We start from the raw sequence: 14,858 nt of genomic DNA, 5'->3' as shown, positions 1-14,858 counted from the left end.
GAATAAGTGATTTTAACTACATAAAATACTTAGCCTTCTGATGCTTCACTGTTGTGCCTGAGACTATGTGTCTGGGCCAATAACCTATTGCGATATACGCCTGTATATCTTGGTGGAAATTAGTATTTAAGTAAAAAATAAAACACAACAATAATATGTTTAACACAATACTATTAAATATAAAAAACACACACAGTATAGAGAATAATATATATATATATACAACGTACGTTTCAATTATAACAGCAGCCGTAATAGAATGGTAAATCCAACACCTTAATACTATGTCTTATATACGATACAATCTAGGTTACAGACGTAATTGGTCCTTGTATAAACAACTTAAATATTACTCATGATTTCTTCAGTGTACACATATACTACCATATAAGGTTATATAATATTTATTACTTATATTCCATGACCCAGATAAACAATATTAATTATATTCAATGGTTTATTTCTAATATTTAATATAATTTTTATAAACTAACAAATGTGATTAAGGGTTGATTTATTTTATTTTTTAAATATAATGGACTTATTTTAACCGCTAACTACAAAGATTAAAAAGGTTAAAGGTTAATAAAATTTATTTCAATAATTACACAACTATTTGTACGTACTTTTCCCTTCCGCGGGTGTTCCACCTTGTCGTGGTGGAAGGGCTTGTGTATCCCGACGACCCGGAGGCCTACTAAGAGACACTCCGGGTAGGCGAGTCCTACCTACCTTTCATGATGAGTTGCAACAAGAAGAAAGTATAAGTTCCTGGGGCACGGCAGTAGGTAGTGGCTCGTCCCTAAGGTCTCATCGAGCCAGCACCTTTGCTGCTGGTAGCCCTGCGCCGGGTATGGTTGACCATGCACCCGGTCCGGATAACGCCAATGGAAACGGTAGAGACGGACTATGGAAAATGGCAAACTTGGATTTTATGACAACGATTTTTGTGATGACGCAAACGGTGATAACGGAAAACGGTCTACACAGCTGAGCGAACTACAGGTGCCACCCGTCCAAGTGACGGAACGGTACGTTCATTCGGATGATAGTGGGGATAGGGTAACCCAGTTCCTGTCAGGCATTCTGCAGGACAGGCGGGTTACCTATTCCCAAGAAGTATGCAAGTACGCTATAGAACTGAGTCGAATAAAAACTTAAAATGTAAAATGGAACTCGGCGAATCGATTCGTTGGAAAGATGATTAGAAAAACGAGCAAGAAGCTGTAAAAGACGACGAGAGTGCAAATGTTGACAAAGTAAAGAAAACAGATAACAAAATGAATGAGAAAAAAAGTGTGGAAGTACGCATGTGCGATGTAGAACAATCTTATTACCCCCGTCAAATTCCTAAGAGTCCAACATCGGGGCCAGAGGGAACTCAAGTTGATTGTGTAAACCTAAAGGACATATGTAACTAATTTATAAATGGTCAAACGGTTATAAATCTAACCGTTTTTGTATTAATTTCAATTTTATAATATTCCAGTTTGTAAATACACCACCGCCCCCGCTGCCGACCGCCAGACGACGCACACTACAGCGTTATGTAATTCGCTTGTAGAAAGTTGATTAGAATATTATAAATCTAATCTTATTTTTTTATTTATTATAGTTTATTTATACACCGCAACCCCCTAAGATACCAACGAGTTTAGTAAAAACCACAAATATGGTTACAATTAAACTTCGAGAGCAGAGTCGGCCAACAGAACTATATAAAACGAACCCAAAAAACGTCTTAGACTTTAGACTTGACAAAGAAGCCGACGAGGAAACTTAAGTAGATTACTTACGACACCAGTGAGCTAAATTTAGTTAAAAAAAAAAAGGTACTGGCAATATATTTTGTTAGGGAAACGTACATACAAATACATACGTCCATACAAATTTTGTCACCCATAATTATACTTATCATTCAATTTTTTCAGGAAATGTTAATTTAGTTATCCACACCACACATCCGATGAGTTATCCCGTCAGTATATCTGTGACAATCATTTTCTTTATCATCTCTGGTAAATAGGAATGAATTGAGTTTAACTAAAACCACTATTGAAATGGATAATAGTGAAGAGGATTTGGATTTAGAATTACGAATGGATTCAACTAAACGCGTTGGTTCCAATGATGACAATAAAATGTTATTAATTGAAACCGAAATTGATTTTTTTTTAACTTTCTATACTTATATTATAAATTTCATAATAAAAAAAAAAATAATGGATACATGGATAGAGCTCCATAAAATATATCCACTAATGTATGCATGCGCAATGGTCACTTTAGCATTGCGAACGATACAGGTAGGTACATTAATACACAGTATACTTAAAACCAATAATATAAACTGTGTATTTTATAGATTACAGTTGAGTGATTATTTTCCGGTGTCAAATTTATAGTAAATTATCAGCGACTACAATGATACCTGAATTATTGGAGAATATAATGTAGTTCGATCAAATTATTTTTTTGACCAAAATATTTAAATATTATTAATTTATAATTTAAAATTTGTGCAATCTGCTTTCTAGTCAAATAGTATATTTTGTTTTGGAAATGTTTAACATTGAGTTATATGTATTTTTTCCTGATGAAAATTATACGAATAATGAAAAAAGTAGATCGACTATAAACTATGAAGACATTGAATATTTACATGTAACTACACCTACCAAAGTTTGTAAAAAAATGCGTTTTCAAAGTCCAATAGCAACAAAAACAATTATAAAAAACGGATCTCCTAGTATTTATGTTCAAACACCAAGTAAAAAGACAACTGTCTCTGAAAATGTTTTAATTAGTTCAACATCTTCAACAATTTTTACACCAAAAACCAGAAAATCTATTGAAGAATCTCATGAACCCATTGTACTAAAACCTAAAACTTTATTTAGTGATGACGATAGTAAAATATCAAAACTTAAACTTGCTCTTCAACTTAAAATAAAAAACAAATTCGCAACAAAAATTCCTCTATATTGAAATTAAAAAAAAAAAAATTTAATACTTAGAGAAAGTAAAAAATAAATAAAAGTACCTACTTTATCAGATTCTTTATACTATCCATTTACAGATTCTAAAACTTCGAAATTATTTGATTTGGAACATAGTATAAAAAACTCTATCTTATAAACTCAGACTGGTTTAAAAGATAGTTTAGAAAAAAAATATATATACATAATGAATCACTAACTAATGTAGAATCAAGTCCTCATTACCAGAATGAGAATTGGACACACTCGATTGACACACGACTTCTTAATGTCAAAGTCCGAATCCCCTCTCTGCGAAGCATGTGGAATCCGGCTAACGGTGAAACACATACTTACAGAGTGCACAAAATATCAGACTCAACGAACTGATAACGAAATATCGGAGGATCTGTCAGAAACCCTCGGACCTCAACCCGAAACCATCAACAAGCTTATTATTTTATAACCCAAACCGAATTAAGCAATTATCTATAAAAATGTACTGTTTCTACACAATGTTTCGCTTTTCAATATTTAATTAATGTAGTTAAATGTATTGTATTGTAATTTATGTAAATATAATTTAATGTCATCCAATGGCCTTTGCCCCCTAGGGAAATAAAAAAATAAAAAAAATTAAATAACTTATGTCTCAAAAAATGTAATAGAAGCAATAAAAGCTGAATTAAATAACTCAATCAAAGAATGTATCATTAGTTTGGAAAATAAAATAAATATAATGGGACTCCATCAAGTACGTAAGTTATCCTAGAGTACAAAAAGCCTCTCATGTTAGCTGTGTTCATAAAAATACTAAAAACCTAAAAACAAATCAATATTTTCGAAATTAAATTTAAAAACATTTTTATTATTTCAATTTCAAATTTGTTTACATCAAAAAAAATAGGGGTTGCTATTTGAAAATCAAAAGTTGGTATCGAGTTTTTGTAGAAGGGAGGGAGGTACAAAAAAAATTATTATGTAATAAGTTGGTACCTTACATACAAAAAAAATATTACAAATTTTTTTTTTAAAAATATAAGTAGATTTTGAGAAAAGTATTGTAGGGCGCTAAAAGAATCACCCTGTAATAAACATTATCTGATAAATGTATTAGGGACTCTGGGAATAGGGCCCACGCTTTTCTTTTTAGTAAAAATTTAATGATGTTTAACATTTATGAGTTTACTTGGGAGGGAAGCAGTCAGGAGGCTAATACCAATTTGGAAGGACAGCCATATCTCCAGGAACAGCAAGTCGCGGCTACTTAAGGCATTTACCTTCTCAGGGATGCTATATGGATCTGAAACATGGACACTCAAAGTGGAAAATGTAAAAGGCGTTTATGGCCTTTGCGATGTGGGCCTACAGACGGATGCTGAGAATCTTTTTGATGGAAAGGAGGACCAACTTCTAAATTCTGGCCATACTAAATGTGGGAATAAGACTGGCAGTGGTGTGTAAGCAGAGGATCCTTAAGGTTCTTTGGCCACATCATAAGAAGAGATGAATCGAGCCTGGAGAAACTGATAATCGAAGGAAAAATAGAAGAGAAAAAAATCGTAATAGAACACCAATGCGTTGGATAGACTAAATCAAGAACATCTCTGGCTAGCCCCTGAAAGAGGCCATTCAATTCGCAGAAAATCGAGAACTTTAGAAAGAAATTGTTGACAAAGTCAAGCGAGGAGTCACCTAACTTCAGTTTTTGAAAGATAGACTAAAGAAGAAGAACTGAAATTGTATTTGCTTTACTGATATACTAGCGGAGTCAAATTAGGTTTATAAATTCTATCTCGAAAACTTAATGGATTTTTTCGAGTAATTTTGCGACGCACTTTTGGAAATACTATAATATAATACATTTTTACCCATTAAAAATATACGCTTTTTGGAATTATTTTTTTCAATGGACAATCTACATTTTTTTAATGTATAGTTTATCCTCAATTGTTTTATACAAATAATTTTAGTCTTAAACAAAAAAAAAAATGGTCAGAAGAATTTTAAAGTGACCAAAGAAGAATTTAAAGACATTTTGTTTATATAAACAATAAACTGAGTAAACATTATTTATGAGACGTAAATATTGTTACTATACTTATATTTGTATGTTTATAATATTCTTCAGTTGGTGAATTGCAAAAAAAGTAGAAGAATATTAAGGATTCTTTCCACGAAAAAAGACAACCCGAGTTACTCGACAGGCAGCCAAACACTACAAATATAGGAATTTGTTTACATTTTTAAAAGAAGAAGAAGAAAAAGTCGAGGTACATGTCGTTTTGAGAGAAAACTTGACAACTGAAACTGAAAACGATTGAAATTTCAGGGTTGAAGATAATAAAGGAATGGAACCGAGAGGAGACCTTCCTCTCTCGTTGTTGCCAGACGTTAAAAGAATTTCAAATGTTCAAAAAATTTAATTTTAAATTAACACAATTCAAAATTAAATACGTAAAAAAGAATAACAATATAAGATAAAATTATCTATTTTTGAACGTGTTTCTACTGTATAGGCTTATTATTGTATATGTTTTATATATTGTATTATATTTATGTTTTAAAGGGAAATAATAAAATTAATTAATTATCGCAATATTTAGCCCGTGGTACTGAGCGTAAGCCCATTTGTCACGGTTGGCTGTCCCCGCTCAAAATAGACAGAGGCTTCCGATGTATCTAGCCAACCATCGACAAGTGCTGGAAACTTTTTGCTGAGTTAAGCGACCGATCTAAACGTAGGCATGTTAAAGATTTAAGAGAGACGAATACACCTGCCAAATTAATTAACGCTGCAAAAACTGCATTGTACGTGGAAGGAAAGCGTGCAGAAGCCGATGTAGTTTCACAAGTATCTGAGTATTCACCTAAATGTGCAATAAAAATAAGTTCTACACAAATACTAAGTCCTACCTAACTCCTTATGCAGAAGATAGGTGCTCTAGCACTTTTTGTAGATACTCGTATGACAAAAAATTCATACCATTTAACCCAATTAGACACAAAAAAACACGGAGCTAATATTTATCCTTCCTATGATAGAATTCGAAGGACTAAAGAGATGTGTTACCCAAAAAACATTATTATAAGAGAAACAGGGGAGACAGTTTCTCTTTAAGATTTATTAAATCATACGTTATTAAGAATATTATGCGATACTCTTGATTTTGATGATAATATCAATTATGGAGAATTATATAAATACACAATTTAAATTTATATGTAAATGGGGATGCGATAGTAGTTCTGGACATATGGAGTATCATCAAAAATTAAAAAATATGGTAGCAGACGATTGTGATACTGAATACGAAACAAATTTGACAGGTTCAAGTGTTTTTATTTTCATTAGTTCCTCTGCGCCTTGTAGTACATTGTAAGAATACAAATGAAAAAGAAATTATATAGGAAAATCCAAGCCCTTTATCAACCCGATATTGCAGGCCTAAAAAAATTATATATGAAAAGAAACATCAGAGGTTACCCGAGATGAAGTTAGAAAAATAGAAAAATAAATTATTGAATTAAAATCTTTAGATTTAAATACCAATAACTTTGTTATTAGTGTAAGTTATGCCCTGCTTATGACAATGGTTGATGGTAAAATAATAAATACTTTAACTGAATCACCGAGTCAGATATGTTTTATATGTAAATGTAATCCCAAGAATAGGAATAATTTAGATCAGATGCATAATTTTCAAGTTAATGAAAATAATTTTAACTATGGATTATCTAGTATACATTGATAACAATTTTAGAATGCGAACTATATGTTTCATATAAATTAGAATCGGCACCTACAACTAAAAGGGCCACTACTGAGCAAAAGATCGGTATTGTAGAAAAAAAAAGCTAGTTCAATCAATGCTTTGGGGAGAATTAGGTTTGAAGGTTGATTAAGTTATCCATAATGTTCAGTTATGTGTATCAATTAAAAATTATACAATCAGTGTTAACCAAAGCAAGAGAACTAGTTAAAGAGTTAAGAAAGCCAAGACATAAACAGCTTAAATTAAAACTAAAACTATATGACCCATGCTTGACTGTGTGACAAGATGGGGATTAACCTATGATATGCTGGGCCACATTTCAAAGTGTCAACATTTTTGTCAGGTATTTTGTACACACAAAAAAGAAATGAACTTTGAAAAAGTTTCGGGGGTAGTATAAACGATCTTAAATTATCATTAGAACCAGGTAAGAAAACTAGCTGTTTGCTACAATATAAAGAACTGTACCCTGATGATTGCTTACTAGAGTGGAAAAAATGCATTATACTAACAAGGAAACTGAGTACGTATAAATACTACATTTTATGACATTTAAAAACTGTAATTTTGGAAGCCTATACAATTTTAGATACTTCAATATCAAACAGTGTAGTAAAAAGGGATGGAGACAAGACAAGAACGTTTATTTGACTGATTGCTTTTTACTAGCAATATTTTCAGACACGCGAGTAACTGTTTTGCTGAATCACGATATGAGAAACAGGACCAAAAATAATTTATTAACCTTATCATCTCTGGTAAATAGGACTGAATTGAGTTTAATAAAACTCAAACCACTATTGAAATGGATAATAGTGAAGATGATTTGGATTTAAAATTACGAATGGATTCAACTAAACGCGTTGGTTCCAATGATGACAATGAACAGTCGGTTCGGTTATTAATTGAAACCGAAATTTAAATTTTGACTTTCTACTTATATTATAAACTTCATAGTAAAAAAAAATAATGTATATATGGATAGAGCTCCATAAAAAATTTCCACTAATGTATGCATGCGCAATGGTCACTTAAGCATTGCTAACGATTCAGGTAGGTACATTCATACACAGTATACTTAAAACCAATAATATAAACTGTGTATTTTATAGATTACAGTTGAGTGATTATTTTCCGGTGTCAAATTTATAGTAAATTATCAGCGACTACAATGATACCTGAATTATTGGAGAATATAATGTAGTTCGATCAAATTATTTTTTTGACCGATATATTTAAATATTATTAATTTATATTTGAACATTTGTGCAATCTGCTTTCTAGTCAAATAGTATATTTTGTTTTGGAAATGTTTAACATTGAGTTATATGTATTTTTTTTTTTAGTTTATATACAAAGAAGTAATAAAAAATGAATTTTCAAATTGATTGTAGAAATTGGAATTATTACTAGGTTATAGTACTGTAAAGTGCTAATTATATACAAATATACATACATCAAATGTATCCTTTTTGCATTTCAAGTACAGGACTAAAGTTGAGGGGTCAACTACTGTATTTTACTTTTATAAACATTTGTATGCACGCCGTATTCCGTAATTAGTAACATAATTATTAAAGTAATCAGTATGAACTATGTTTTTTATGTGAAATTCAACTTGACTCGTACAAATCATATGAACTCAGAAAAGCAAAATAAATTAAACTTATTATACATATACCTAGTCTAAATTAACGGAAAAAAAATTCAGCTGTAAATAAATGTAGTGATTAAATTTAAGGGGGAGCAGGTCGTGTAAACAGCCGTTTTTTTCAGATTTTTTTTTACATCATGAAATTGTCAATTCAGTATTTTACAAAAAAGTTTTATATCGAACAAATTAAAAATGGCGGCGTTGCAGCTGTTTGGATCTGGCTTTCCGGTTTTGCGCCGTGCGCAGTATACAGGTTACCCTAATTATCTAAAATAAAAGTTTTAAAATTTTTCTGTTAAAATATATTCATACGCATGCATGAACCTAAAATTAAATTAAAAATTCAGGATCATTTTAACGAAAATACCTAGTATTTATATAAAAATTTCAAAAAAACTATATTTATTATTAATTTGGTAATCATAATTAATACACTTTTAAGTTCATTCAAAAGTCAGTAAGTTAAGGAACAAAATGCGCCAAACCACATTTCAATCGGATTAAAGTTTATTATGGTACATTACACCTACATTTATAGAAGGGACAAAGTTAGTATTTAGAAGCAACACCGGAAATTCCACTGATTACCATGATCAAATGAATGCCTAGGTATTTAAAGAGTGGTTCATTCAATTGCTTAATAATCTTGAAGAGCCGCCGGTTATAGTAATGGATAACGCGTTATACCACTCTACCCTTGTCGAAAATCTTCCAAGAAATAATTGGAGAAAAGCTGATATCCAAAAATGGTTGACGGAAAAAAAAATTCAATTTCATCCCCATGAGACATTACCGAAACTTCATCAATAAGTTAAGGCCATAATTCCAGGTGAAAGGAAATATGAACTTGATGAAATCGCATTGGAGAAAGGGCATGAAGTAATCCGACTGCCACCTTACCATTGTCAGTATAACCCAATTGAGCTAATTTGGGCTCAAGTGAAAAGTCAAGTGGCAAAAAATAACAGCACATTCAAAATGGTGGATATTGAACGTTTGACGCATGAAGCATTAAATGCCGTAACATTGACAGATTGGGTGATAGAGAATAAATTAAAGGTACAGAACGAAAATTAAGAATAGATTCAGAAGGAGATAAAATATCGTGAGTAACTAATAAGTAAAAAAGAACACTTTTGTTGAAGGACAAACGAGGAGTTAGTGAGAGAAGTAACCGAGGACTTCTTCGTCACGCAGAGTACAAAAAGGGGAGGAATTTATTAAAAATAATACGTTACCCTTCTACCCAGATAAGATTGAAACTTAAAATACAAGATAAATACAAAATTTAATATTTTATTGATGTAAAATTTCCATAGAAACTATGGTTTAATTTCTGATTATTGTCAATGAATTTGCGTATTGAATATTAACACTTGAAATTCTATCAGCACAATTAAAAACAATACGTTAGTTAAAATTTTTTATTCTAAATTAGGTACTAATGTAACACAATATAAATAATTATAAATTTGTTTTTTTATAATTTTCAAGTTCTTCAGCAAGTATGAACACAAAGTACGGTGTACTAAAATTGTTTTCTCAGAACTACGCAAAACAACTTCGAGCAATACCCACAAAAAGGCCCATTTATGAGAGTTTAAATTCAAGATGGCCACAAGCCAATCGACATTATTGTTCTCCGGCACCTCCCATTCAATATGGGTCGAAGATCAATATTTGCAAACCACCCGTCAATCACGCTGTTAAACTTGACGTTTTAAAAGCCTATAAGATCAACGTCCGTTTATTAGTTCTAAAATCGATAGGCATGTGTTCAATCATTTATGGCGTTAAGAAGTCCGGTGCGTTCGACGAGGACACCACCAAAATTCAAGAAAAAATTACCAAGATGTACAAAGATTTCTTTTACCCGGATGGTCATAAAGAAGTATATAACAGATTTGTCTACTTAATTCATATTTTTTTGTAACACTGTAAGATGCAGACAATTTAGCAATTTATAGGTTAAGGTCTATGATACAATTATTCTTAAAGATTTCAATGACTAAATCACAACACAAATTTATACAATTTTAGTCCGGAGGGGGACATTTTTGGAAATTGGGGTTTTTATCTTTTCTAAGAGATTCTAGGGATTTATTTTTTAAAATTTTAAAATTAAACAGATAGAGCCTATGAAAATCAAAAGTTTGAAAAACATTTTAAAAGTTTATACTTATAATACTTTTTTTTTCTACAGACTGATTTTGTAATCTAATCACATGAATTAAGTTGATCGAAGCAAATAGTTAAAATTTCGTTGCTGAGACTAAATTATTTTAATTTTTCGAACAATACGATGAATTAAATAGTAAAAATCTTATTACTATTTTTTCAAAACTAACTGCTGTGGGATGTAGAGATCAAAGTTCAAATAATCTGATTAACATAATTTCTGAAGTTTAAAATTAAATGAAGATCAATGTTTCAAACCGAAATGTTCTTATGTAGTTTTATAAAAAGTAATGCGGAATGCTATTATATTTTTAATTTAAAAACGATAAATACTTCAATACATTTTTGGCCTAGCTATAAAAAAAATGTAGCTCCGACGAGAAACTGTATAAGTATTGGTTTTTCATTAGGTTTCCACAAACAACGTTACGTAGTAGGTAATAAATTGATTAGGCTGAATGTTAACTAACTTACGATAAATGTCACTAGTTGTTTTAAAATGCACAAGACATTCACAACCCATCAACCGTTCTCTTTTAGATGATATCTAAAAATACACCTCGTACATTGTGGAACGATTTCATCATATCTATCGGGCATACAATATTAGTCGTCATACCTAATACGTACAAGATGATACTGGAGAAGATTACGAATGAAGGAGAGCCTCCAGTAAAAGAAGACCTAGGATCATTGATGGTGATCGAGTAACAGACTGATAAATATATTATTACAAAATTTGGAAGACAATTATACTATTCAATATATAAATATTTACCATATAACAGTAATCGTGTCGCCAATTCTAAAAATTTAGATATTAGTGCTATTTTCTGATTAATGATTGGATTTTGAAAAAATCGGGACCTTGTAATCTCTGTAGCTAAATGAATAAATTTTTTAACTTGAAAACTTGCAACTTTGTAGTTGGCCGACGAAAAGTATTTTTTTCAAAATATACTCTAATTTAGCTTACTAATACACTGATACACAATTATTGGTATACTTCAAACCAAAAAGTGATAATTTATAATCCAATATTTACCCAACTGTTGACCTAGCATTAACTTGGGATATTGTTGATTTCGAACGTATATTAATTTTACAAGACAAATTACCGCAACAAAATTCAACATCATAAATAATATTAAACGTAATAATATTGCATGGACATGTTATACTCTAACAAGTTTGTTTTTGTACTTTTATACCGTGGACCGTGCAAATTGTTTTAACAGCAATGACTTTGCAATGTTCGAGTGATTTTATTTACAAAGTCCAAATTCATTGAGTTAAGTATTATGAAATTTATGTGTCACACACAAATATTAAACTAAATTTAAATTACAAAAGAAGTTAATTTTCGGTTGTTTTCAAAGTAATTGACATTTTAAATAAAATATGCTACAATGGATTGTTAAATTGTTCTTGTAATAAAATTACTTTTTACTTTTTAGTTCACTTTTTACTTTTTTTTTTTAGAAAATCATGTTTTTAAAAAAGTTTTTTTTCTACTTTAGATACCAGTGTTAAGAGGACGTTATATCCTCTATTTATTAATAAGTTAGGTCAATAGACAATTATAGTCAATTTTTTGCAAAATTTTAATTTGAAGATTAAATTGTGATTTGTAATTATTAGTTTAGTAATTAGGACTCTTTTTTTGGTAGTTAATTTATTTTTCAGATTATCACAGCATCCTAAACAGCGCTGACGGAAACCACGGCGTTTACGAATTTATATCGTCACCAGAAATATAGCGTACCGATTTCTTAGGAGAATATACTCAATAAAATTAATATATATCTAGGTATTTTATATACTGGCTATCCCGTTCTTCTCATAGAGTACATTTACGTTATATATGTATAATTGTCATGAATTAGTTTTATGGCTAAGGGTTTGTCGAAAATCTGTGTGGTATTTTGTGACGGAGGGACGGAGAAGAAAAAGAAAGTTAGGGGAGAAGAGTAGAAGTAGAAACATTCATGATCTAATGTAATTCTGTAATTATAACACTATCATCAAATATCATTCAAGATACTTTTAACGTCCAATTTTTGTTTTATATTAGGTACACAGCATGGTATTTTGAAAGTGTTCGAAATGAGGTAGTTTTAATGAGTTGGAAATAAACGTTTGATGAATAAACTTATATTAAACCAAACTAGTATTTTTGTACAATTTTTCCCTCCTTCCAAGACTTCAGGTCCTGATATGTTTACTTCTAAATTTCTAAGTAATAGTTGCTATGGTAACGCTATACCAAATTACAAATAGTTAAATTTTATCGATCAAGAGTTTCGGTTTTATGAATTGTATTTCTTTTTTTACGAAACCGACGATTTCTAGTGAACTTTAAATAATTACATTTGCAGAAAAAGAATTTGTACTTCACAGCTATGAGTCATCAACCAGAATTTCATATGGACATCCCCCCTTATGTGTGTAGTAATGTTTCAACTAACAACACTAACACACCGTCCAATTTACAAGAAAATCTCAACATCAATAACGTTCACCCAATTCCTATGTATCCATTAACATCAACACCACGTTATGACGTGCAACCACCCATATTAGATTTATCAGCTCCGCCACCTTGTGAAAACTGCAATTTAGTTTTTGCTAAGTTGCCTACGTATGAAGAAGTTCAAATAGAAAAACTTTTGGGAGGTGAGAAGATGTCTCCAAGATTTCCAGAAAGAATCATTAAACCACCTACTATTGGAGCGAATTTACAGGAGACACCAGCACAAACATTGACTGTTTTAACCACTGTTACCGCTCCAAACCCTTGTGAAAATGACACTAATTTACTCGGCACGGACTATATGTATCTGACAGCATTTATGATGACATTGATTTTCGATTGGGTTGGTTTCCTGCTAGCAATGTGCCTTGGTCAAACTGTCGCTGTTCGTTACGGAGCGTTCACAGGATTCGGTCTGGCGTTGGCCAAATGGACAATAATAGTGAATATTAACAACGAGTTAGCGGGTACGAAGAACCGGACAATCACGTGGATGTGCTGGTTATTATGGTCACTCGGCCTGGTAGTCAGTATTCGCTTTCTCATACAGTACAAGAAAATCAAACGGTATTGGCGATTATTTAGTGAACTCGACCGGGAGCGCTTGTTATATTCGCATTGAGTAGTAATCTGAAACACGCACTACATTGAAACGTTTCAAACATTATTGGACTATTGATTTTCGTTTAGTTTTATATAAATCTGAAAAAATACGATATCATTATTATAGCTTACCCCAAGGCAAATTTTATTCGACTGGTTAAAAATAATAATAGTTGCCTAGAAGTATAACGTGGTTTTTTTTTTTTATTAATTTCTATATTCTAAATTGTAAATGCATTTATTTTTATTTTTTATTGTTGTACTTGTTTCAAAACATGATAGACACGGCCGAGGTCAATAGTAAAACCGCGGTTGACAAGGCATCGACCAACGTGCCAAAATGGACGCTAAAAGACGTGGAGACGTTAGACAACCGCAAAGTGGAGAACATAAGATCTGTACTAGCGCAGACTACGGAAGACAAGAGGACACGTTTGGTTGAGAGGTTGGCAACGAAACATCGACGTGCCGCCAATTTGGCAAACCTGCAGGCCAAGCGAAACGTCGAGAAAATGGCGTTAAATCGGGCTCGACAGGAAATAGTCCAAGACCGGATAGAGAAAGCCAAGTCCGCCAAATACTACTGGCGACTGAACCTGATCAAAACGATGGACGACAGAAACGCTAGACTAAAGGCGTGTAAAGCGAATATGACGACTGCGGACAAAATGGAAAAGATGGCAAAAAACGTTAACCGCTACAAGAAATTAGTGAACAGTCAAAACATTACAAAAGACGTTAACGAACGATTGTTGGGCGAATGTTTGGCGGCCAGCAAAAACGATAAAAACAGCGACAGCCAAAACGACTCAGAAGAAGAAAGCCACCCGTCGATGGAACATTCCATCGACGAAGAAGCTGTTGGTCAATGCCCGTACGCTAGGCAAACCAAGCCGATACCTGAACCGTCCAACGAAATGGCGACGGCATCCGTGTTAATGGAACGCGTGGACGCGTTACGGGCTAACTTCAAGTCTTGCAAAGAAGGTGCACAATTTCTGGAGAAAACTCAACTTCTGTGGGACAAACTGACTATGTGTATAAAAAGCTCGGAAAAAATACAAACTCAGTCGGATTCGTCGATCAATATGCATTACAGAAATTTGAAGGGTGCCTACGACAAGAGTAATTCAAAC

At 32.0% G+C, this 14,858-nt stretch overlaps 1 protein-coding gene across 1 annotated transcript; it reads left to right on the top strand.

The window, feature by feature from the left end:
• The first annotated feature begins 12,988 nt into the window (after nucleotides 1–12,988).
• On the top strand, nucleotides 12,989–13,741 carry LOC126847693 (NEDD4 family-interacting protein 2-like). The gene has a single exon (XM_050588072.1). It carries the CDS (start codon nucleotides 12,989–12,991, stop codon nucleotides 13,739–13,741), a length of 753 nt encoding a protein of 250 aa, XP_050444029.1.
• The last annotated feature ends 1,117 nt before the right edge of the window (nucleotides 13,742–14,858 follow it).

This window comes from Adelges cooleyi, unplaced genomic scaffold, assembly GCF_023614345.1.
Source record: "Adelges cooleyi isolate 19-005CV unplaced genomic scaffold, UGA_ACOO_1.1 ACOO_flye_CR_arks_rails_tigmint_CR_PRNA_117, whole genome shotgun sequence".
Taxonomy (NCBI): Eukaryota; Metazoa; Arthropoda; class Insecta; order Hemiptera; family Adelgidae; genus Adelges; species Adelges cooleyi.
Note: the sequence above shows the minus strand (reverse complement) of the source record. Positions and strands in the feature narration are given on the sequence as shown.

What these genes read in the sequence shown, in the direction of transcription:
- LOC126847693 (XM_050588072.1), top strand. Translation starts at nt 12,989, where the DNA reads ATGAGTCATCAACCAGAATTTCATATGGACATCCCCCCTTATGTGTGT.